Source organism: Nematolebias whitei, chromosome 23 (genome assembly GCF_014905685.2).
Source record: "Nematolebias whitei isolate Nwh7 chromosome 23, NemWhi1, whole genome shotgun sequence".
In the NCBI taxonomy this organism is placed as follows: domain Eukaryota; kingdom Metazoa; phylum Chordata; class Actinopteri; order Cyprinodontiformes; family Rivulidae; genus Nematolebias; species Nematolebias whitei.
This window is the reverse complement of record NC_056520.1, coordinates 8,472,686-8,494,967: the sequence shown is the minus strand read 5'-3', so window position 1 is coordinate 8,494,967 and position 22,282 is coordinate 8,472,686. Positions and strand designations below refer to the sequence as shown.

The 22,282-nt window shown below is 43.7% G+C and overlaps 3 protein-coding genes and 1 non-coding gene across 10 annotated transcripts in view; 1 reads left to right on the top strand and 3 right to left on the bottom strand.

Moving 5' to 3' along the window:
- Positions 1-1,287, bottom strand: part of LOC119428923 (mitogen-activated protein kinase kinase kinase kinase 4) — a 51,226-nt gene extending 49,939 nt beyond the window's left edge. For all 6 annotated transcript variants that reach the window (XM_037696631.1, XM_037696626.1, XM_037696627.1 and 3 more), the window contains exons 1-2: positions 1,025-1,287; positions 637-702 (exon numbers count right to left, since the gene is read on the bottom strand). In XM_037696631.1, coding sequence (XP_037552559.1) covers positions 637-702; positions 1,025-1,081 — 123 coding nt within the window. In that variant the 5' untranslated portion in view covers positions 1,082-1,287. The remainder of the gene's footprint in view (positions 1-636; positions 703-1,024) is intronic.
- Positions 1,288-6,518: 5,231 nt separating this feature from the next.
- Positions 6,519-12,726, bottom strand: chst10 (carbohydrate sulfotransferase 10). Of its 2 annotated transcripts, none has more exons than XM_037696323.1 (6): positions 12,624-12,726; positions 10,336-10,472; positions 8,733-8,839; positions 8,417-8,648; positions 8,226-8,331; positions 6,519-7,424 (listed from the first exon to the last, which is right to left on the bottom strand). In XM_037696323.1, the coding sequence occupies exons 1-6, from the start codon at positions 12,671-12,673 to the stop codon at positions 6,872-6,874; spliced, it is 1,185 nt and encodes a 394-aa protein (XP_037552251.1). In that variant the 5' UTR covers positions 12,674-12,726; the 3' UTR covers positions 6,519-6,871. The 2 variants fall into 2 exon arrangements, with proteins under 2 accessions (XP_037552251.1, XP_037552252.1); XM_037696324.1 differs by lacking the exon at positions 12,624-12,726 and adding an exon at positions 10,691-10,788.
- A 2,394-nt stretch (positions 12,727-15,120) lies between these two features.
- On the top strand, positions 15,121-15,194 carry trnat-ugu. Its single transcript has one exon. It is a non-coding gene; the product is annotated as a tRNA-Thr (tRNA).
- Positions 15,195-20,713: 5,519 nt separating this feature from the next.
- The window catches only part of rpl31 (ribosomal protein L31), a 3,983-nt gene continuing 2,414 nt past the window's right edge, over positions 20,714-22,282 (bottom strand). Inside the window, exons 3-5 of the mRNA XM_037696698.1 lie at positions 21,535-21,660; positions 20,864-20,976; positions 20,714-20,789 (exon numbers count right to left, since the gene is read on the bottom strand). Coding sequence (XP_037552626.1) covers positions 20,758-20,789; positions 20,864-20,976; positions 21,535-21,660 — 271 coding nt within the window. The 3' untranslated portion in view covers positions 20,714-20,757. The remainder of the gene's footprint in view (positions 20,790-20,863; positions 20,977-21,534; positions 21,661-22,282) is intronic.

The following is a 22,282-nucleotide window of genomic DNA, read 5'->3' as shown; positions in this document are numbered from 1 at the left end:
ATCGATTTATTGTTTATCACGACAGGCCTAGTTGTAGATCCAAAACCTTAAAACCTCATAAACACTAAGCTTTATATGAACCATGGATGGCCCAAAAGGCTGATGGAAGTTCTGAAAAATCGTCCAGCTCTCAGTCGCTACAACAAAGTCACAGGTTTGATAAAGCGCATCAACTCGTATGCAGATGACACCATGTCATATTCATTTAAAAACGTCCAGTTTCCCTCTTGGTTATTTTATCAACTGCAACATTTAGCCAAGCTTTAAGACTCGTTCTCCAAAAGTCTCCTTTCTGGTAGAAATCGGTAAATTTTTTTACCACGAAGTGAAAATAAAAAGATTATAACCAAAGGTGTGCATTTTACTTAATATTGCTCTTTTTGAGAAGATTGTTTGCCATCCGCTTTGCTGTTAAACCTAAACATTACATTAAAAAAAAGGGATTACCAACAGAAAGCGTGCATCGGCCGGCCAAAATGAGACCAGTGGACCGCACAAAGTGGCACCAAGGGCCGCAAATGGCCCGCGGGCCGCACTTTGGACACCCTTAAATGTCACAGTTGGGACTTTAAGAGGAAACCACTGCTCTGCTTTTTGTGGAAACACAACAGGCCATGCTCTGAGCCTCCAACCAACCTTGTATACTTGTCCATAGGTGCCATTTCCAACCACCTCCACCAGCTCAAATATCCCAGCTGGGTCCTGAAGAGAAGCCAAGACAGAAGTCGGGTTACTTTAAAGCACATAAACATGAAGAAGTGTCCAGATAAAGCCAGCTGTTGCGCCCTGGTGTGCCCTGCGAGCCCAGTGCATGTGGAACAAAGGAACAGCAGACAGGCACCACCTCGCTAACGGTCCTTTTCTGCACTTTATTTACAACATTCAGAAACGACAAAAACAAAAAAACAAAAACAGGCTAAAAGTTGAGCACGATAACCAGAATAAAGAGGGGCTGTTTTAGCCGAAAGACGTTAATTAAAAGGCGACAAACAAAACAGAAAAACATCAGGTCGGCAGCGCTCACCCGCAATGAAGCCAAGTCGATGTCTACTAGACTTTTAGCTGGGGAGTCGTTCGCCATCTTTCAAATAAAAGCCGGGCTTTTCGTCGACTTTGCGAACAAATGGCCGCTGTATCATTTGCGTGGGTTCCGGAGGGTGAACTAAACGAGACGACGCCGGGTGTTCCCGTCCACGGAATCCGCTCTTCGGCTTTAAAAACCGCTCGGCTCCGGCTACTCCATGTTGAGGTGGCAGCGAGCTACCCCGCTCGCTTCGCTTCCCTCTCCTCAACGGTTGTCAAGCTAGCGGAAGCCACTGTCACTTCCGGTTGGCTGTTTCAACATAAAAGCCTCACTTCCGTTCCATGAAGTCGAGCCAACTCCTGTAAGAATGAGGATTACTGTACACGAAAATAAAACACGAATTACTATTCCCCCTGCTTTATATGGCTTAAATTGTGCTTGAATTAATCAGGAATCTTTGCCAGGAGTGGGAAAAGTTTTGTTTCAGAGGGACACTTTTCTTTTTAAACAAGCGCCACATGATTAACTGGAAAAATGTGTTTATGTACCATACCACTTTATTTATAAAGCACTTAAACACAGCAACAAGGCCAACCAAAGTGCTGTACAACAAAACAAAACAAGCAACGGACATAGCAAAAAATACATAGATCCACAGAAGTAAAGATAAGAATGATTAACATCATAGAAGTTAAACCAGCTCGGTGTCAAAAGCCAGGGAATAAGAGTGAGTTTGAGTCTTCAGTGGTAACTCATTCCAAAGTGTTGGACCTGCAGCAGAGAAGTCCCTGTCACCTCTGAGATTAAGATGGGTTCCTAGAACCAATAAAAGCCTCTGGTCTGCTGACCTCAGAGAGCGCTGTGGGAGATATGGCTGCAGCAGATCGGAGAGATGGGATGGGGCAGAACTGTTCAGAGATTTAAAAACAAGCAGAAGGATTTAAAATGAATTGAAGTGAACCAGGAGCCAGTGAAGGGAGGCCAGAACTGGGTTAATGTGCTCTCTTTTGCCTGTACCAGTTAAAAATCAGGCTGCAGCATTTTGAACCAGTTGTAAACGTGCAATAGAGGTCTGACTGACTCCATAAAGAAGAACATTGCAGTAGTCAAGCCTGTGTTAGGAAAGCATTATACTGTTTCAAGGTTACTTTTGGAAAGTATGGGCTTCAATTTAGAGTCACCTTAGCTGAAGAATAAAACAGGATTTAACTATTCAGTTTCATGGAAGGGTCCATTTTCATTCCCAGGTTAGTGACAACTTGTTTCTCTAACGGGGCTAGAGAGCAAAGGTCGATACAGCGGTTCTTAATCGTGCCATTAGGTGGAAACAACATGACTTCTGTCTTCTTCTCATTAAAATTTAAGAAATATATATATATTTATATATACAAACGGGGAAATAGCACTTCAGGCCATTTTTAGTGTTTTATTATTATTAAAACATTTGAAGTTATGTTGTTTTAAATTTAAAAAATTGTGTTTTTAGCCTCTCCAAGCCTTTACCAAAAGAATTATGGTAAATATTACATCTTCTGGTGGTTTTTGAGCAGAGTTTTTTTTTAAAGGAGGGGTGGAGATTTGATTATTTATGTGAACAATAAAAGGTTTTTGTTCACATTTGTGGAAAAGAGTGTTTTTGCGCGTCTCATTTTTTTTTGAGTATGGACGTGTTTCAACATTAAAGCCTCACTTCCATTCCTTAAAGCCGAACCAACTCGGGTAAGAAGAATGAAGATTATACAGACATTAAACGTGATTTACAGAGGAAATATTGTCCCCTCCTTGGTAACCATGTGTCTCCTCTGCTCCTCTTTTGTGTGGGGTTCCGCAGGGCACAGTCTTAGGCCCACTCCTCTTCACGCTGTACCTGTACATATATTTCACAAACTGGGACATAATTCATACCATGTTTAGTGTTTTATTATTATTAAAACATTTGAAGCTATGGTGTTAAAAAAAAAGAAGTTAGTTTTTAGCATCTTCAAGCCTTTACCAAAAGAATTAGAGTAAATATTACATTTTCTGGTAGTTTTTGGGCAGTGTTTTTATTTATTATTTTTTAATAAAGGAGGGGTGGAGATTTGATTGTTTATGTGAACAAGAAAAGGTTTTTGTTCACATTTGTGGAAAAGAATGCTTTTGCAAGTCTCATTTTGTTGAGTATGGATGTGTTTCAACATAAAAGCCTCTCTTCTGTTCTTAAAAACGAACCAACTCAGGTAAGAAGAACGAGGATTACACAACAATTAAACGATTTACAGAGAAACTATTTTTCCCTGCTTGGTAATCACGTGTCCTCCTCCGCTCCTCTTTTGTGTGGTGTTCTGCAGGGTTCAGTCTTAGGCCCCCTCCTCTTCATGCTGTACCTATGTATATATATGCTTTGCAAACTGGGAAATAGCACTTTAGGCCATTTTTAGTGATTTATTATTATTAAAAAAATTTAAGCTAAGTTTGTTTTTAAGTTAGTTTTAAGCATCTGCAAGCAGTTACCAAAATAATTATGGTAAATATTACATCTTACAGTGGTACTTGGGGCAGTGTTTTTATGAAGGAGGGGTGGAGATTTGATTGTTTTTGTGAACAACAAAAGGTTTTTGTTCACAAAAAGTCATTTTTTGGCATACAGATGCATTTTAGTCTCTTCAGATTAGGCTCTTAGGAAAGTCTTTTGCTTCTCATCGTACTATCACACATAGCAAAACTGGGTCTAATTCTGATGTGGTTTTTTTTAAGCACTCATCTTTTTCATTTCCACTGAAAGGACAACTCTTCCAGCGTTCCTCACTTCCTGTCCCGCATGCTTCTGTCTCTCTCTGGCCCACCCAGCACTCCACACCAGCCAGAAGGTACGCCAGGTGAGACAGACAGGACCCCCATCACACAGCATCCATGCCGAGACCTCAGGTCAATATTGATAATCGGGGTGTGGCAGTCCAAGCAGTGATGTTGTGTTAGTTTGTGCACCTGAGTGAAATCTAGGAGCAAAGCAACAAGGGTTCTGTCTTTTGCATTTGACGACACGCAGGGTCCTTGGAGGTTTCCATCCTAATAATAAAAAGGCAAAGTTGTGGATCAATACGTTTCAACCCTAATAACGCAAACTCTTCTCAAGCAGTTGCAGACTGTGCAGTAGGTTGTTGTGTAAGCAGCAAACAGTCACGCTCTGGGTGTTTTATGACAAAGTAGGAGACGGTAAGTCGACAAAATGTCCAAACAGAGAAAACTGATCTGTTGCTTCAACACTTCTGGGCTCGACGTGCAAATTAAAAGACAGGATGAACCAGTCAGGCAGCAGGAGATAAGAAACCTGGCAGAGCTTGAAGTCCTGACAAAATAAAACTACTTTCCTGAAGCTCTCTGAATCAAATCAGACCTAGGAGCTGTAAAACCGGTTTGGCAAGTTTGACGGTAATATGCATCTGGTTAAACTCTGCAGCTTGTGAGTTTTTCACACATGAGCATGTTTGTTTTTTCCTTGATAGCAACAGGACGTTGCAGAAGTCCAGCCTGAAGGCGTTCAGGTCAAGGGTTCAAGCTACTTGGAGTTCTCCAGGTCAGATTGGTGACGCTTTGCTGCCACCGTGTGGACATTTCATGCCACTGCACAAAGTGACAATTCAGAATCTAACCTTCCATTTTCCATCAAACTTTAATGTTATCCTGCTTTCCTGCTCTGGACAAACTACATAGTTGAAGCTTACAGGCAGACACACAACGATGCTCTTAAAAACACGAAAAAAGGAGGCACCGCTGCGAACAAACGAGCTCCAATACACTTAGTTTAGACACCGGGCTGTGGCTGAAGGCACCCCGAGCCTGTGGAAGTGAAGTCAAATAAATCTAGAGCGACGTATGATTGCTTGTTGATGAAGAACTTGCTGAAAAACAGCTGAAATTAGCTAAAAAAATAAATACTGAAATGTAGCTGAAATAGAAGAACAATCCTAAATTAGCAGAAGAAATCAAAAAGAACATACGTTTGCTGAATTAAGTTTAAAAAAGCAGAAATCAAGACAAAACTTAGGAAATTAGCTTAAAAAATGCTGAATTAACCAAAAAACTAACTGAAAAGGCAGAAAGCTTAAACTACCAGAAGGAGTGGAAGGAGCTGAAATGAGCTATAAAAAATTAAAAATAAATTAAAAAAGTGGAATAAGCTGAAAAGGCTACAAATAGCACAAAACAGCTAAATAACTGCTGAAATAACTGAAACTAGCAGAAAGAACATAAAAAGGAGCACAACAAGCTTAAATTAGTAGAAATACGTTAATTAGGCTGAAAATAGGAGTTCCCATGAAAAGCTTTAGTTTACCTGAAAACAGCTGAAAGGAGCTAAAAAATATATATTTACAAAGTAGCTAAAAACGGTAGAACAAGATTAAATTAGCAGAAGAAAGCAGAAAGAACATGTTTGTCCAATTAGGCTGAAAGAAGCGGAAATGAGCATAAAAAAGTGGAAATTATCTGAAAAAAGCTGAAATTAGAAAAAAAAAAAAAAACAGCTGAGAAGTAGCTAAAAATGCAGAAAGAAGCTGAAGTTAGTAGAAGTGGAAAGAACACATTTTTGCTGAATTAGGCTATGGGTTATAAACGAGTGAAAAAAGTGTGGAATTAGCTGAAAAATAGCAAAACAGCTAAATAGTAGCTAAAATCGCAGAAAAAGCTGAAACTTGCAGAAATAAGCTAAAGAGCATAACAAGCTGAAATGAGAAGAAAGTTAGGAGACACACAAATGTAGTTAGCAGAAATAATCTGAAAGGAGCATAAAACAGCTGTAAGTAGCTGAAAAAGTTTAAATTAGCAGAAGGAAGCTGAAAGAAGCTGAATCGGAACAAAATGTGAAAGGAGCAGTAAAAGATCTAAAGATTTGAAGGATGTAAAATGAGCTCAATACATTTTCTATGAGGGGAAAAAAAAAAAATGACAGAAAAGGCTAAATATCTCAAAAAGCTAAAGTTGCACCAAGAGTCGTAGCAGGATTGTCTTGAAAGAGCTAAAACGTTTTAGGATTTGTTGAAACGGCTGAAAACTGCGGGACGAGAAAGATGCTGAGAAACGTACGGAATAGTTTAAAAGGAACCCGGAATAACAAACAGGATCAGAAGAGTGTGAACGCTTCATAAACATTCCCACAATAAAGTCGCGTTGGATCATCGTGATAAAGGCCGACATCATCACAAAAACACCACACCAAAAGAATCGGTGAACATTTATTAAAACTAGTTATTTTTCCTCTGCCTGTGAAGCGGCTCGCTCCACTGGTCTCAGTTTTATTATAAATAGACACACGCGACGTATAAAACCTCAAACTGCCAGTTAGGAACATTTACTCACAGCTCTGGTAGAAAAATGACCTTTTCAAACGCTGCGCAGACACTTATTTATATTTCTTACTAACGGAAGATCCAGAACAGCTACACGAGTTTTCATATTGTATCTTTGAATCTGCGACACGTCGTCTTACGTCAGCGTGTCTTGCGTGAAGCAAAAACTATAAAAGGTGCTTCTCTATTGCTTCTAAAGTTGTGAGAATAGAAACTGGAGACCGAGACAGAGCAAACGGATCGCTACATCACCGGGGGTTACAGATAAATGACTAATAAATATTAAAACGTAAATATGACTGTTATTAAAACCTGTGTTGGGTATTTAAGTTGACCTCCAGTTCCATCGAGAAAAATAGGGATTCCCTCAGTAGCACTTTAAACAGCCCGTCAGTCGTTTTCACTAAAAAGTCAATAAAAAATGGCAGATTTTTAAGGTGCAGCCTCCTGCCGGATTTATAAGACACAACGATCTCGAGTATTTCTTAAGAGAATAGGCGTTTAATCCACGTGGATCGCTTCAACGCAGTAAAAAGTCGGGGCTTGGGTAACCGAACATGTAGAAATCGCCCTGGTAGCGTGCAAAGAGGCGCCTGACGTCCCGCCTGCTGACGCCGGAGAAGTAGTGCTCCACCTTGGTCCGGTTGTAGCGAGTGATCCCCGGAGGGATGGTGGGATACGACACCAGCCGCTCGATCCCCGCCGCTCGCAGGATGTGGGGGGCGTCCTGCTCCAGGGTCTCGTGGTGCCCGACCACGCTGTAGTGGATCTCGCAGGGCGCGCACAGCTCGGCGAACGTCACCCAGTGGATGACGTGCTCGCCGAACTGCCGGTCCATGCGCCGCCGGCCTTCCGCGTCGCCCAGGTAGCGGACGAAGTCCTCAAAGTGCAGGCCGGAGGCGGCGAGGTCGCTCTCCCGGTGGCTCTTGCGGTATTTTCGTATGATGGCCGGGGCGATGTCGTGCTTGTACCACGGCTCGAAGCGGGGGTTCTTTACGAATTTGTCCTTGAAGGCAGAAATCAGTCGCTCGAAGGGGTCTCTCACGATGAAAAACTTGAAGTAAGCGTCTAACCTGTTGAGAGCAAAACAAGAATTTTCGAGTCAGCGAGGGCTTCTGAAGAGTTCGACTCGGTTTAAGACCGTTAGGTAGCCACCTAGCTAACCAACATCACTAATGGTGTTCCACAAGGCTCAGTTTTAAGTCCCACTCTTTTTACAAATTTTTTTTTATACATGTAGGTCAAAAACATTCCTGACGCCTCCTTGCGTTTCTATGCTGACGATACTGTTGTTTACCGTCGAGCTAAAACAGTTGCTAAGGTTTTCCAGCTTCTACAGTCTGCATTTGACATCATCCAGTCAGATTTGTTCCGTCTCAAACTGGTGCTAAATGCTGATAAAACCAAAAAGGATGTGGTTTTCAAACAGGAAGTCGGTCCCAGCAGTCCTTCCTCCTAGCTCATCCATGCATGGTGTTCCTATTGCGTTTGTGGATTCTTACAACTACTTGGGAATTTTAGTCGATGCACATCTCTCTTTCAAACCACATATGGAAAACTTGATAAAGAAACTGAAACTAAAATTGGGTTTCTTTTTAACAAATACATCTTGTTTAACTTTGAACACTAGGAAACACCTTGTAGCTGCTACTTTTCCTACCAGCCATAGACTACGGTGACATTATTTACATGAACGCCCCCGACAGCTGCTTGCAGATGTTGGATATCGTCTATCCCGGTGCGCTAAAATTCACAAGTGGTTGTAACTACCACATCCATCACTGAACTCATTGGTCAGTTGGCCGTCATTATCTGCACGTAGACTCTCACAGAAAACACAAAGAACGCCTCCAAGCCTAAAACGGCGCGCGAACCTGTGAGTGATTTCCTGTGGAGTGAACGACGAGAGGCGGGGCAGGCCGTTCTTCTCGTGGTCGTGGACGAGGCTTTCGGGGATCTCCTCCACGCTGGTGAAAACACCTGCCCGCAACAACACAAAACGATCCAGTTTAAAAAAACCCAAAGAGAACACGACGCTCAAGCACAAATTAACCGCTGCACTCACCGTTGAGCACGATGAGCACCTTTTTCCACTGCGTGTTGCCCACTTTAGGCGTCTGGCAGAACAAGATCTTGTGTTTGTCGCACACAAAGATGCGGTTGAGGACGAACTTGCTGATGGATGCGTGAGTCAGATTCCTCAGGCTGCTGTTTTTACACACGGTGGACAGCAGCTCGAGACGCTTGTCGGCAACTGCCTGCCAAGCGGCCGCTGTGGGCACCACGGAGGCCTGAGGCTAACGAAGATCAACGAGAAGACCGAGCCCTTCTGTTAGCAAAATCACCGACTAGATTTGTGTTAGAAAGGAATAAGTCGTCACCTGGTGGGACGGAGTTGGGTCTTGTTTGTCCAGGCTGAACGCAGGAATGGGTTTCACCACATTCACCCCTTCCAGTGTTGAACTCTGACCTGGTCTCTCCCCAAAACCTGAGAATATAAAACATTTACATTATATATCATATGTTTACATACATCATATACAATATACATCTTTGCTTTGATGATGCTGATGGAGAAGTACAGAGAGGACCAGAAAGAACTCCACTGTGTCTTTGTGGAGTTACAAAAAGCACCTGACAGGGTGCCGAAGGTGGAGGTATTGTCCTTTTTGCCCCGCTCCTCTCAGGCAGGAGGTTGAGGAGCATTAAAACTGATAAACTCTCAAATCAAAAAGTATCTGGACTCTTTTTAACATCTTACCTCCACATCAATCTGGTTTCAGGAAGCAACACAACCACTGCTTCACTGAAGGTTCTTAATGACGTCGTTGAAGCACTGGACGCTAAGGATTATTGAGCTGCACTTTTCTTAGACCTGTCTAAAGCTTTTGACACTGTGGATCAGAACATCTTGTGTCAAACTCTCAGAAATTGGTTTCTCAGATCACAACATTGGTTGGTTCTCTAATTATCTTTCATATCGGAGGCAGTGTGTTCTACATAACAGTGTTTCATCCAGTTATTTAACAGTTAACAGTGGTGTTCCACAAGGCTCAGTCTTAGGTTCCACCCTCTTTACAATCTACATAGGTAATGTAGGTCAGAGCATCCTTGATGTAGCCTTACATTTCTATGCTGATGACACAGTTGTTTATTGTCGAGCTAAAACAGTTGCTAAGGCTTTCCAGCTTTTACAATCCACCTTTGACACCATCCAGTCTGATTTGTTCCGTCTCAAACTTGTCCTAAACGCCGAAAAAACCAAAGGGATGCATTTTTCAAACATGAAGTCGATCCCAGCAGTTCTTCCTCTGATTTCATCCTCAAATGGTGCCCCGATTGAGTTTGTCGGTTCCTACAAATATTTGGGTATCTTGGTTGACACGCAACTATTTTTTAAGCTTCACGTGGAAAACTTGGTAAAGAAACTGAAAGTTAAACTGGGTTTCTTTGTCAGAAACAGATCCGGTCTAACTCTGAATTCTAGGAAACGCCTTGTAACTGCGACTTTCCTTCCCTCCATTGATTACGGTGACATTATTTACATGAACGCTCCTACAGTCACCCTGCAGATGTTGGATGCTGTCTATCATGGTGCACTAAGATTCAGAACTGGCTGTGATTATCGTACCCACCACTGCACCACTGGTTAACTGGACATCATTAACTTCACGCAGACTCTCTCACTGGTACATTTTCATCTTTAAATCACTTCTTGGTCTGCTGCCTTCATACATCTCCTCCTACATGTCTCTGTGTGAGTGCAGCTACAGCGTGCGCTCCCAGGACATCATTACCTGCAGTGTTCCCTCAATGAGGACTGATTTTTAATATACTGTAATATATTACATTAGTAGTTTTTGGTGTATATCTTAGATCTTTGTATGCAGTTTCTTTTCCACCTCATGTACCACGATGCGAATGACAATAAAGAACCTGGACCAGCTGCCGGTGGTGATGAACCTAAAAGAAAAGATTGTTTACCCTCTCCAGCTCTGAAGCTGATGAACCTGCTGACGAACATCAGGATGAGCAGAACCCAGCCACAAGCCCCGAGAAGCAGCCAGTGGTGCCGCATGGTTTGAGCCTCAGTTTTCCCATGGAAACCAGAAAAGCTCCCACTAAAAACACATAAAGACCGCGTCAAACTCACAGGAAAACATCACAAACAAGCACAAAACTCCAGTCGTGTCCAGCTACGCGACGCTGGGCTAATAATTGGCTAATTTGAACGCGGCTAATGCTAGCCTCCGTGTAGCCGAGCCGTCTTTTCATAAAGGTTCGCAAAAAAAAAAAATAACAGAACGGACACGACGCCGAGGTAAACGTTTCTTTTTACCATCTCGCCGGGTTACAGCTGCCTCACAGCCGCACAGACCGCGGCGCAGACGCTGAGAGACGCCATCCGAGCAGTACCGTTACTCATGTAGACGCCATCTTGCTAATAAAGCGAGCAGCGCCCTCTGGCGGCGGAGTGACGTCAACGCGCCGCGGCGACACTTACTGCGCATGCTCAAAGTCAGAGTCTGAGTTTATACGTGGTACATGTGGTGGAACGTGATTGTGTACTCAGGGTACCACTTACAGTCAACAATTAAAATGTAAAAGAAAAACAGTAATAAAATCTAAGATATGAACTAAGAAAAACATCAACTAAAAATATGCTAAGCACTAATAGCATAAAAACATAACGTCGAACAGGAGTATGAGCACGCATGAACACAACAACATGAAACAGATCAGCAGCAACATGATTTTATTTTATTTTTTTCACGGTGTTCCTGTTTTTAATTTTCTACAGCGCCTTACAATCTAGCTGTTTTTTTCTACTTTTCCTTTTGGGTGCCATTTTATTTTAACTTGTTAAAAAATATATTGTATGCCTCTTTTATGGTTGTCGTTGTTGTCATCACTCTTTGTTAATAATTCAGGTCTCTCTTGTAAATGAGTCGCCGAGGCTCAATGGGATTAACCTGTATAAATAAAGGTTGAATGAATGACTGATTATCCTAATCAGATATTCATGAGTCTAACATAGGGGTTGAACGACTACATAATTTTTAAACTCGATATTAACATAATAAAACTAGAGTAGAACTCGAATAGTTGATGATGTCATAGGCTCTCGAGATGAAAAAAATAAACCCACAAAAAAATGTCAATTATTATTTACAACAACAACAAAAAAGACCAACAAAACGTTGGCAGCGTATATTACGCTCCTAGCATTTATCATACCGCAAACAAGTCACATGAAAACCAAAACTATTAGTTATTATTACTAAGCTGCAAAAGTGAAAGGAACGTGCTGCACGTCAAAAACTAAACTAAAAACAGTGGGGCGGACGACCACCCCGCACCACCGCCAGCTGCGCATTAGGTTTAGAGATTAATATGTTTATAGGTTTTTTTATAGGTTTAGAGATGAATGTTTTTTGCTTTTAGTTTGTGAAACAAGGTCAGAGGAAACTGGTTCTGGTTCGATCATTGGACCCGGTGTTACACCATATTCTGTGACCTGCAACAGTGCATGCAACACCGCCCCCTACGGTCACAATATACGGTGGTCACAAAATATGGTATAACAGCGATTCCCAAGGAAGTTGATTGGTTTTCTGTTTTCCTTACGGTAGTTGAACCGGAAGATTCATCTTTAGTGAAATATTTTCATACTATTGATGCGTTTCTACCTGTTTGCTAAGACTGGGCCTGCTCCGTTCAGTCCATCTGCTGGGAGGAATCCATTTGGTAGCTTCTACTAGTAGCCCGGTGCGGATCACGTGACGCAACGATGTCACTGCGAATACTCGACAAACTCGATAGATGTCCTAGGAATCGACCCGTCGATCACTCGAGTAGTCTGTTAAAGCCCAAGTCTAACAGCCTCAGGGTAGAAGCTGTTCCTCAGCCTACTGGTTCTACATTTAATGCTTCTCAACCTCCAGGCAAAAAGTGTGTGTGCTGGGTGAGTGGGGTCCTTCATGATGCAGGTGGCCCTCTTCCTGCATCTTGAGGTGTAGATGTCCGTGATGGTGGGTCCGTTAGAAGTCCACGACCATCTCCTTCGTTTTCTTCAAAGCGCATGAGTAAAATTTTGTGTCTACTTCTAGCTCTTTACCTTTAGAAGCATAGGTCATGTGTTGCCATACCGCGGTGTTGCCATGTGGGGGGGTCCAGAAAGGGAGTCATTGTTTTGACTCCAACTCACTAAAACTGACTAAACTACGTCCTAACTATGAAACTAAACACGCCAAATATGAAATCTGTCAAACCTCATGGCTTCCTCCCGCTCCCGCTGGGACTTCATGGCGGTGAACTCCATTCAACTTCTGCGTCTTTTCTTTCTTCTTGCCGCAGATTTTTTTTTTTTTTTTTGCGCTTGACAAATAACTTGGGCGCCTCCGTCAAAAAGGAGGTGGGAGGTTGTTTATCTGTTCGGAGTGGGGTGGGAGGTGAAGGTGGAGGGTGATGGTGGTGTTTTGTCCCTGGGACTGTCTTCAGATATGACGATTTTCAGAAGAAAAAAAAAAAACAGCGTGGATTATTGATCATAACTCTGGTTTTATTTGGTTTATCAAGTTGATTTAAAAAAAACTGTTGTGCAGTTTAAAGTCTGCACTTTTGACACTAATTAAAATAGTTTGTAGAGCGACTGAAATCGGTCATGTGGCTATCACGCGCTGCCATGTCGATTCGCTCCAAGGTGTGTCTGTGGGGGAATCACCACCTATTTTTAATTGCGCTCTCCAATAAAGTGTATTTGTCTCGCCATGACCACAGACGAGACGAACTCGATCACCTGCAGATTTTTCACCGCAAGCCGCATCGCATTTGGACCGCTTTCCTTTCTACGACCCGCCTTCATGTTTGTGATTGGTCAAGACAAAGCGAGCTTCAATGTGATTGGATGTAATCCCTGTCTATCAGAGAGCTGACACAAAATGAGTCTGTGGCTTTGACCAGAGGGTCTCGCAGTAAAATCACACAACACAGTGTTCTTTTCACAGATCAGAGAGCAGGTTTCTCTAAAGCTGACCAAAGCTTACTTTAACTTTCGATGGGAAAAAAAATAAAAAACTTTCGATGGAACACAGCGTGTTGCGCATGCGTCAGAATAAGGCAACACTACGGCAAGCCGGCTGTAGTTAGCTTGTAGCTTCGCTACTTAGCTCTCGAAGAAAAGACTAACGCCACTTATGCACAGTTTTCAACAAACAAAAGTAACGATTAAACTGACAACTCTGATTTTACTTCAGCCACAGCATTACTGCGGTTAGATCTCTACCGTATACCGTTTATGTCGCGCATTCCTACTGTCCAGATGACCGGACTGAAAAATGTTGGCCTTTTCATTGAGCTTTTCAAGCCACAATTGTGAATAATTATAAGGTGTCAAAAAGACCTGAATAAAGGAGCAAGACACTCCGTTTCCTGGCTCATGGAAACCAAGTTTGGCTGCTGATCTGCTGATCACAGTGTATCCAACACGTAGTGATAACAGTACATTTACATTTATCAGTCAAAATGGTTGAAAAACACAACAAACAACACATGGCAAGCTAAGAAATGAAGTATTTTAAATTGTTTATAAGGAGGACCTACTTTAGTGGGGCAGGTGTTATTTGTTTGGTAGATGGAGTTTACCAGTTGTTCACTCTGCTCACGTATGATTGTGCAGCTCCCCATCCAGGCTGTCACAATGTAAAGTTTGCAGATGATACAGCGGTGGTGGGATGCATCACAAACAATGATGAGTCCAGCTACAGGCAGGAGGTGGAACACCTGGAGAGCTGGTGCAGAGAGAATAACCTTCACATCAATGTGAAGAAGACAAAGGAGATGATTGTGGACTTCAGAAGGAACAAAAACACCTACACCCCCCTGAACATAAGAGGATCTGCGGTGGAAGTGGTCTCCAGCTACAAGTACTTGGGTGTACACATGAATGACAACCTCAGCTGGAGCAACAACACCACCAGCCTGATCAAGAAAGCTCATCAGAGACTCTACTTCCTCAGACGGCTGAGACGAGCTGGTCTGGGAAGCTCAGTCCTCACCTCCTTCTACAGGTGTGCAGTGGAGAGCATCCTGTGCTCGAGCATCAATGTGTGGCATGGAGGCTGCACAGCTGCAGAAAGAAAAGCTTTGCAGAGAGTGGTGAAGGCTGCACAGAAGATGTTGGAGTCAGCCTCCCCACCATCACAGACATCTACACCTCCAGATGCAGGATTAGAGCCACCTGCATCATGAAGGACCCCGCTCACCCAACACACACACTTTTTGCCCCACTCCCCTCAGGAAGGAGGTTAAGGAGCATTAAGTGTAGAACAACTAGACTGAGGAACAGCTTCTACCCTGAGGCTGTTAGACTCAGGAATCTCTCCAAAGGCTCCAAAAATCTCGAGGATTGCATCATTTGTAAACAACCGTCTTATAAACTTTTGTTCTGCCTGTAAGCAACTAATTGAGAGCATTGAACCAGATAGTCAGCACTCGTCTGCCTGCAGTTATTAAGCGCTCTCTATGCAGACCCAACACCAGGAAGAGGAAATGGATTTCTGTGGGCACATATGGGTTTTTTCCGGGCACTCCGGTTTCATCCCACCCAAAAAAAAAAAATCTAATTTGACCAACTGTTCCACTCCAGCAGAAGTTATTAAGATCTCTCTATGCAGACCCAAAACCAGGACAAGTAAAAGGGTTTTCTCCGGGCACTCAATCTAATTTGAAATAAAATGTACGTTTCAACCATTCATACAATAAATCAAAGGCACTGTAGCTTAGACGGTCAAAGCGTCAGTTTTGTAAACTGAAGATTCTGGGTTCAAATCCCAGCGGTGCCTGATTCAGATTCAGAGTTTCTTTATTGTCGTTCGCACCACATGTGGTGGAACGAAATTATGTACACAGGGTCCCAGTTACATCCCACAATAAAACGTAAAAGAAAAACAGTAATAAGATCTAAGGTATGAACTAGGGCTGTTGTTAAAAAAAATATATTAGCAATCGAGTAATCTATGGATTATTCCGGCGATTAATCGAAAGCAAAATTTGTCAGGTTCTGCAGTAACTACTGTACAATTTTATGAGTAATACAAATACATGAAAAAAGAACATTAAATAAACAACCAATTGGATTCCTCTTTTAAAAGTATTTTATTGCTTAAGCTGAAAATCTAACTGCTGTAAAATATTTTTTATGGATTGGAAAACTGGATGGAATTTACAAAGTAGGATCTGGAAGGAAGAACATAATTTGGATTAAAGGTAGATGATCTTCTGGAAGCCTTCATCTTCCACCATGGACATCAGCTGCATGTCTGTGATGATCATATTTCAAATGTGTGAGAGTATGGCTTTCAAAAGTTCTATTTCGTATAGGCTTTGCCCTTTAAGAGCTGTCGCTTAGTGGGTTTATCCCGTCATGCGAAGCATTGCACTGAAAAATGTAGTCCACGCACACCTGCTGTGTGGGCCCCACCCGGTCCATAAAAATTACGTTAAGAGCGGGTAATCGGCTCCCATTTTTCTTCAGCAAGCTAAAAGCACTGTCAGAAGAATGAAGAAGGAAAGTTGTCTAGCTTGACCAACCTTTGTTAAGACTGCCTGTGGCCCCGCCACGTCAACCTCCTGCCGTCCCGGTGAGTTCTCCTCCCCGTGGAGAAGCAGACGAGCAGTCTTGTTTCAAGGTAAGCGCCGAGGAGTATTTCTCAGTGGCAGGTCGCTACACGCTAGACGACGCCATCTTGTAATTTTCCTTTTTTCGCCAACTCTCGGAGCGAATCGGATGGTTTCTCCGGGACAGGCGACGTCAGCAGCAGCCCCCCGCTGCTCACTCCCTCCTGGAGAGCATAGTGTCGGAACGAGGGGGGCTGAGCGAATGCTCACCCCCCCGGACCTTTTTTCGCATCAGCGACCACACTGCTCCCAGCCATCAGTGCCCTCCTCTGGAGCTGCCCGGCATAATCCAGGAGGCAGCTGACATGAAGGGACTTTTTCCATCCCTCTCCTTCCCCCACCCAGATCGGATGATCTAGCGGGAAGGTTTCTGGGCTCCATTCCGGCTCGCTGTTCTGATCCCATCTGACCTTGTTTCCCAGCAGTGACGTCCTACTGGGACGAAGCCGCAGCCGGTCCTGGTAGAATAAGGGCGCCGGTTCCCGCATTCGCGCCCATTACCAGAGTGGAGGGGTTTCACCGAGTGGAAATTCCCTCGGTGCCCCCCTGGAGCTGAGCCTGGGGGAGGCTTTCGGAGCAAAGATGTCCAGGTTGGACCAGCCTCCTGCGCCTCCGGGTAAGCATAACCAGACGGTGACGTCGCTCACCAACAGAGCTCACCAGTGTGCATTCCAGGCGGCCGCAGCGAACAATACGTAGCGCTGCTGGCGTACAACGTTCAAGAGGCTGGAGGAGACGTAGCGCTCCCTTTGCAAGGCAGCTGACGTCATCCTCAACCTGTGCGCCTCTTTTATTGTCTGCTGGTCTCGCATCGCAGCCAGAGGATGAGGCTTTCCAGAGGTCCACCTGGCCCGTCACTGCACCTCCCTCTCGGAGGAGCTGCAGAAAGTTTTTTTGTTGGAGGGCCCCCATCAACAACGGACGCGCTGTTCGGGACCATTTTCAAGACGTTCCACGGCTGCAGCAGCATCTTCCCGCTCCGCTATGCCAGCCCCGCCCGTCAGACATCAGCCTTTCTCATCTCGGCGACCGGAGGTTCAGCGTTTCCCTGAGATCGCTAACAGGCGGCGCCCTAGGACAACAAACCGCAGAGCTCACAGGGGAGATGATTTAAAATGACGGTTTGTGGAGGATGTGTGTAAAGATGACACGAGTTTTTGGAATAAAACATCATTTAATGATGAAAGTGTCTGTTTTTTAGCCAGTCTGTCAGCTCGGATGACCTCACAGCGGCTCCTTCACACATCCTCCACACAAAACGAACCAGTGGCCTTTAAAAAAAGGGTTTTTCAGAATCACCGTTGCTCCAAATAAGGACGAGAAGCTCGATTGACACAACAGTCGAAGCGAATGTGGTCCGCAGAACAAGTTCAGTGGAATAACTCGTTTTCAGCCCGAGCTGCACACTTCCAGGAGCGGCACGCGCCTCACCGAAGCAAACGCGTGCTTCCGCGGCACCTGCAGCCTTCGTTCAAACGACGCGGCGTTGACGAAGGCGCGCGCACCGCCTCTCAGCGCTCGCATCAGCATAAATGTGAGACCGCAGAACGGGCCCAGTGAGAAACCTCGCTCTCAGCAGGAGTGGCACGCGCCTCACCGACGCAAACGCGTGCATCCGCGGTGCCTGCAGCCTTCATTCAAACGACGCAGCGTTGATGAAGGCGCGCACAGGGGAGGCATGCGTCTCACCGCAGTGGTGTCAAAACATGTGCTCCATCGGCAGCCGATGAGTTGAAAAGGCCCAGCTTTCTCAGCATCAAAAGAGCAAGGAACGTCCAAAATGTAAGTTTCTAAAATTACAACAGAGAGCCGTTTTCTCGTCACAAACCATCAGTCAAGATCAGGAGTTTGTTGCCAACACTAATTTTCAGGACCAGTGGGTTAGAAATTTGTCTAACAGGACATTGACACAACCTGAGAAAGATGTGCTGACAAAAGGACTAAACTTTGCCATCTCCCCACAAGAAATACCTGTTGTGGAACTAATCACGGCCACTGAATCCGCGATTAGGAACAACAACTTGACGGAAGGAGAGGCAGAACAACTCAGAATGGAAATATCAGCAACCCTCTCCAGTGCCAAACCTCCTCCTTTAAACCTCACACCACAGGAAAGCTGTAACATCACTCAGCCAGGACCAAAACATCACCATTTTACCAGCTGATAAAGGAAGATGCACAGTAGTCCTCAACACTTCTGATTACCGGGAAAAAATAACTACACTACTGAGCGACAGCAACACCTACGAGACCCTGAAGAGGGACCCAACCAGCGCCTACAAAAAGAAAGTCACAGATTACCTGCTAAAACTTGAAAAGGAGAAAACGATCAATCGATCGTTGTATTATAGATTGTACCCAGGGGAAGCCGCTCCCTGTCTTTATGGACTTCCAAAAATACACAAAGAAGGAACACCACTCAGACCCATCGTCAGCAGCATGAACTCAGTGACATACAATATTGCTAAACATCTGGCTGGTATTTTATCTCCTCTTGTTGGAAACACACCTCATCACATAAAGAACTCCATTGATTTTGCTAACAAAGTTCAACACTTGAAACTAACCCCAGGAGAAACCCTTGTATCGTATGATGTGACTTCTCTTTTCACTTGCATACCCATCTCTGAAGCAGTAGAAACCGTCAGAAACAACTTCTACAAGACGAGGACTCAATCAACAGGACCAACTTCACCCCAGACCAGATCTGCACCCTGTTGGATCTCTGCCTCTCCACCACTTATTTCAAGTTCAATGACAGTTTTTACAGACAGAAGCACGGCTGTGCCATGGGATCTCCAGTGTCACCCATTGTTGCCAATCTCTACATGGAGGAAGTGGAACAGAGAGCCCTACACTCCTATGAGGGAACAAAGCCAAGCCATTGGTTCCGTTATGTGGATGACACCTGGGTCAAAATCCAAGCCAAGGAAATAGAAGCGTTCACCAGACACATTAACTCGGTCGATAACAACATCAAGTTCACCAGAGAGGATGCAAACGACAACAAGCTGCCTTTTTTGGACTGTTTGGTTCAGATGGAGAGAGAGGACAGCCTCAACATTGAAGTTTACAGAAAACCAACCCACACAGACCAGTATCTTCTGTTTGACTCCCACCATCCACTGGAACACAAACTCTGTCGTCAGAACTTTACAACATCGGGCCGAACGCGTCCCCACGAAGACAGAAGGTAAGGAAAAGGAACTGAAACACGTTCAAGAAGCTCTTCAAACATGTGGATATCCTAACTGGGCTTTTGTCAAGTCAGCGAGGAAATCTACAAAACACACCAATAAACAGAAAAAGGAGAACAGACGTAAAAACATTGTCAACCTTATGTTGCTGGAGTATCAGAGAAATTCAGAAGGATCTTCAACAAACACAAGATCCCAGTACATTTCAAACCCAGCAGGACTCTCAGAGGCTGGTCCACCCGAAGGACAAAACACCCATACACAAACAGAGTGGTGTAGTGTATGCGGTCCAGTGCAGCGAGGACTGTCCAGACCTCTACATTGGAGAAACTAAACAGCCTCTTCACAGACGCATGGCTCAACACAGGAGAGCCACCTCCTCTGGACAAGATTCAGCTGTTCACCTCCACCTCACAGATAAGGGACACTCTTTTGAGGTCCAAAATGTGCACATCTTGGACTGAGAACACAGATGGTTTGAGAGGGGGGTGAAGGAAGCAATTTATGTAAAAATAGAAAAGCCGTCTCTTAACAGAGGAGGCCTCAGATTCCCACTTTCAAAAACATATAATGGAACTTTAAGAATTTTCACACCTGATGGAAACAGAGGGGCCTCGTCTGTGTATTAGAGGAACAAAAGACTCTTACCAATGTTGTTTAGGTGTGAATTGCCAATCTGCATATGTCTTATCTCACTCAGCCTTAAAACCTGAATCTCTCACTCTCTGAATTGAGAAAGCTCCTCGGATGAGGAGCGAAACGTCTTCTGTTACAAATAGTCCAGTTGTTTTTGCATTGAATGCTTTTTGAATTCATCATGTCCTGGATGACTGAGAATCTTCACCAGCATAGCAGCCAATGAGGGATCTAGTGATTATAGATCTATGTTGACGCAGACACCCTCAAGCTGGAAATCCCGCCCTCGCCATAGCGCTCTGCAATCATTCAACTATATATTGTAAAATTATAAATTTATACTATATATTATAGGAGTATATTTGTTACTATCAGACTATGGTCTCATCAGACAAACGATTATTAAATTATTTTGTGTCCTGATGCATGCGCAACAATCCTGGTAAAAAAAAATCTGACAAGGTTGAGTCAAGTCCAACATCCTGAACTGGTGTGATGTCTCTGCTGGAGGACAGAATGCTGGTTATACAAATAAATATTAAGATTTTTCTCAGTTTATCCAGTAAATGTTCGTAAAGCAAAATGCAAACGCTGCTGTTCTTCTGTAAAGTGATTAATGCAAATTATACATTTCTCTTCATGTGTTCCTCGTGCATGGAAATAAAAACTATTCTGAGTATGAACTTTTTTTTTTTTTTACAACACAACTGTATTCAACTTTTGAAAATGAAGCAAAATTTTAAAGTTGAGATTTGAAAGACCATTTTAAAGGATTACAAAAAGAAAACATGTTATTCTGTCGCAGACAAACCCCAAAGAAAACCTGAAATAACGACACAAAACAAAAAAAGAGCTTCTTTTATTTCCATTTATTCCACTCGCAGAGGGGACACATTTAGTTTTCGTCAACGTTGACAGTCTGCAAACCTGTTGGGGATAAAAAGATGAACTTTATTCACTGCGTTTAGAAATGATCGACTCTACGTGGGCGGCAGGTTTACCTTTGCACGTGGTGACAGGAACGTACGTGACCAGCGTGTAGAGCTTGTTGGGGGAATCCTCGTCCTCGTTTCGCTTCCTGGACAGCCGGACACGCATTCTGTACGGCACGTTCCTGTTGCACAGTTACCCACGATTAAACCACCAACAAAGCTGAACAGTCAGCACCAGTTATTTTTAGTCAAGGGAAACAAACGGCTAAAATAAAGCCAGGTCCTTTCAGGCTGGAAAAATGTGACACGATGATACGAGCATCAGTTTTGTTTAAAAATATTTCAGATGCTAAAACCCTCAATTTTATACTTTTTAGAACTTTAAAGCATTCTTGATTTTAAGGAGGCTGCAGTGTCATACACACCAAATCCTAAAACAGTGGTACCCAACCATGGTCCCCGAGGAACACCATCCTGCACGTTTTAGTTGTTTCTCTTCTCCAACACACCCGATTCATTTAATTACTTCCTCAAGTTCTGCAGAAGCCCGTTAATCACCCATTTATTCAAACCAGGTGCCGGATGGTGTTCCTCAAGGACCACGGTTGGGAACCACTGCCCTAAAGTCTACATGACTAAGATGACTGGAATCAAAAGGGACATTTTCTAATATAAAGGTTTGGTGCAGAGCCTCCCCCAGCACCATTAGCTTTTCTCTTAAATCAAAAGCACCCTCTGACCTGACTCCTTTGCTCCACACCGCCTTGTTGAGGCGAGTGTCGATGCGAACATCAGGGGTTCCCATCTCCTTCATGGCAAATTTGCGGATCTCCTTGATGGCGCGGGGAGCCCTTTTCTTGAACCCCCTGCAAAAACCATAAATTACTAAATTAATTTTCTAAGAGCATCAACAAATTCTGTAACCCTGAGTGCTTAATATATATATACTTTAACATTTTATATAAGCAACTTCAGAACAATTCCTTAGCTTGCTCTTGAAAGCCACACCTGCTAACATCATTTGCATGAAGTATAAAATCATACATGCTGTATGAATCATTTTTATCTTTATCTGACTGGTTCTGGTTGTTGCATATTTTAAATTCCACGTTTGGTCCAAGTGTCCTGAAATTTGTTTGTAAAAAGGGCTAGTTAACAAAAAGTAATGTGCAGTTTATTTCTAATCGGTCACCTCAAATTTGTAGACTTTTCCTGTAAACATGAGAGAAGGTTTTATTTTATGACGCAGTTTGATGCAACAATTCTGCAATAACAAAAAAAGTTTAAAATGACCAGCCTCTAAAATACTGCACAGTACTCATGTACTACCAGCGTTGTATGCAAGCGGGGTGCCCCGTTAACAGAACCGAGCGCCTCGTCTACTGAAACCCCCCCACCTGTCGGCATTGACGTAACGCTACGCTAGCGGCTCGCAATGCAGGTGCGCTAGCTAAAGGCAGCCTCTTCTGCATCGTGCTGCCCCCCCCC